Genomic DNA, 2,328 nt, shown 5'->3' with positions numbered 1-2,328 from the left:
CTGTACAAGAGAATATATTACTTGGTTTTTTAAAAAATATTTTCTTCTTGAAATGATTTGAATTATTGATCTTGGTTTAAAAAAAAGGGTTTTTTTTTAAAAAATTTTTTTTTAAAATTTGTTAAGAGTTTATTATGATTGGGTTTGAAACCCGATACCTAATCTCATACCCTAGATCTAGTATGAAATTTAAAGCTTTGGTGTCAATGACAACACGTCTAAAAAATTATCTTTGATAAGTATTGAATTTTAGACAAAATCTCATGTATGTGAAGGGAATCGTCTTAAAACAACTAAGAAGAGTCAATGATTGAGATCTTGGCGATATTGGTTTCACAATTCATCATCATTCGGTGCCTTGAAAATATTCTCACTTGTTTTACACTATTTTTTTGAAAATTCTGAACACATTGTAGAGAAAGAGCCGGCTAGGAGCCTGGAGGTGTTGTTTATCAAAAGTTGCGAGTTTCCATAAATATTTTATTTGAAAAGTGTCTATTGGTAATGTTTTCGACATTTATTACTTTTTTTTTTTGACGAAAACGACATTTATTACTTAAATATCAATCAATCTGAATGAATTAATATAAGAAGAGACAACCTAACGTAAATTTTGAGAGAATCAATCAAAAGAAGAACATTTTGTATTTATTTTGAACTTCTTCTTTATCATCAAAAGAGAGTTTGCTTCGTTTTATGGTTATGAAACTTGTAATTTGTAGTGTTACTAACACAAGTTGGAAGTCCTTGTATCTTGAGAGACGATTGTCATATTACATTAGTACCATGTGCATGGAAAATTCATCCTAAGGACATAGTTTTCTCTTATCCCGACTTAAAATTTGCTACATATTTTAATAAGTTTAGTTATCTTGGTATTACAGTTCAAATGAAGGAGTAAAGAGAATCCACACCAACAAAAACTACGAGGAAAATTGTGAATAAAACTGATTTAATAAATAAATTGCTACAACTTAAAAAATTAAAATATAATCGATCTACGATAATCAATCATCATGGAACAAGTTCCAAGTCAATATTCAATTTTGTTCTAATCCTACTTGGTGACAAGCATTCTTCAATCGGCTTTCTTTTGGTCCCATTATTATTATTATTATTTGGTTGATTTTCTATTGATTTCCCTCTCAATAAATGTGGCCTCAGTCTATTGACATCGGATTGTTGAACTGGTTTAATGAAGAATTCTTGTGCTCCTTGCTGCAAACAATTATCAATTCTTGTGGGAACATTTTCAGATGACATTATCACAACTGGGATGTCCTTTAATAATCTTGATTCCTGAAAAGATATAGCATTTCGATCAGGGATCGGTATCGGTATCGGTATCGGAACTTAATCACGTAAAAATGTATAATTTTTTTTATTGAATAGTCTATGTTTTTATTGTTAAAGTAAGATGTTTACTTTAATCTTTCTGAGGAGGTCATAGCCTGTTATTCCTGGCATACAATAGTCTGTAATAATCAAATTCACTTCCACTTCCTGCGATGAAAATAATTATTTGATGATTAGATAAATAACTTAAATCATCAAAAACTATAAATGAATAATAACAATAAATAAGAAATAATACAAAAAAAACCATACATGATGAATCCCCGTTGGAAGAAAAGGGTTTGAGTTTGTGTTCTTGTTTATGTCTGCATTCTCATCGTCTACCAATCCAAGAAATTCTAGCGCTTTGAGTCCAGATTCTACTGTAGTAACTGCGTGTAAAAAACTAAAATAAATTCAGAATTTTAAAAAAATATTATTTTATAACTATTTTTTTATCTTTAAAAATAAAACGAGTAATGTACCTTGATAAGAAGAAGTTTTGAGCAGCCTCTCGATTAACTTTCTGTCAATTATGCTATCATCCACGGCTAGGACGTGAAACTGTGTCTTGTTGTCAATAATACTACTCATTGTGGCCTCTCTGAATCGGACTATCGGTATCGAAAACTCGACAAGGGCAAAGGGATTAACCGCAGCGATAAAATTTCGAAAGAAATAGGACGAGTGAAATGAGAGATTTATTATTAAGAAGAAAACTTGTTGAACATACATATATACAAAAATAGTAGGTGGTGGGGTTTGAAAGTGTAAGAGATTCTGAGAGATATATAGACAGTTTGAAAATATTAAGATCCCACGAGATATCATTTAGAATCTACAAGATTTCTGTTGATATTTGAATTCGGGAATAAGCAACGAAATTTCTTCTTTTTCCTACTTTTCTTGGATCCAATATTTAACAAATATTTCTAGTATTATTTTAAAATAAAGGGGATCCGTCGGATCTTTCTTATTGGATTTAATTATTTT

The 2,328-nt window shown here is 30.0% G+C and overlaps 1 protein-coding gene across 1 annotated transcript; it reads right to left on the bottom strand.

Moving 5' to 3' along the window:
• Window positions 1-917: 917 nt before the first annotated feature.
• Window positions 918-2,076, bottom strand: LOC140826771 (two-component response regulator ARR17-like). Its single transcript, XM_073189268.1, has 4 exons — window positions 1,821-2,076; window positions 1,609-1,727; window positions 1,426-1,503; window positions 918-1,299 (listed from the first exon to the last, which is right to left on the bottom strand). The coding sequence occupies exons 1-4, from the start codon at window positions 2,068-2,070 to the stop codon at window positions 1,015-1,017; spliced, it is 732 nt and encodes a 243-aa protein (XP_073045369.1). The 5' UTR covers window positions 2,071-2,076; the 3' UTR covers window positions 918-1,014.
• Window positions 2,077-2,328: the final 252 nt, after the last annotated feature.

Source organism: Primulina eburnea, chromosome 3 (assembly GCF_022965805.1).
Source record: "Primulina eburnea isolate SZY01 chromosome 3, ASM2296580v1, whole genome shotgun sequence".
Lineage (NCBI taxonomy): Eukaryota > Viridiplantae > Streptophyta > Magnoliopsida > Lamiales > Gesneriaceae > Primulina > Primulina eburnea.
Note: the sequence above shows the minus strand (reverse complement) of the source record. Positions and strands in the feature narration are given on the sequence as shown.

What these genes read in the sequence shown, in the direction of transcription:
- LOC140826771 (XM_073189268.1), bottom strand. Translation starts at nt 2,070, where the DNA reads ATGTATGTTCAACAAGTTTTCTTCTTAATAATAAATCTCTCATTTCAC. An exon ending in CAAAACTTCTTCTTATCAAG is followed by an intron (nt 1,728 to 1,820) that starts GTACATTACTCG and finishes TTTTACACGCAG; the next exon opens with TTACTACAGTAGAATCTGGA. An exon ending in ACCTCCTCAGAAAGATTAAA is followed by an intron (nt 1,300 to 1,425) that starts GTAAACATCTTA and finishes ATATCTTTTCAG; the next exon opens with GAATCAAGATTATTAAAGGA.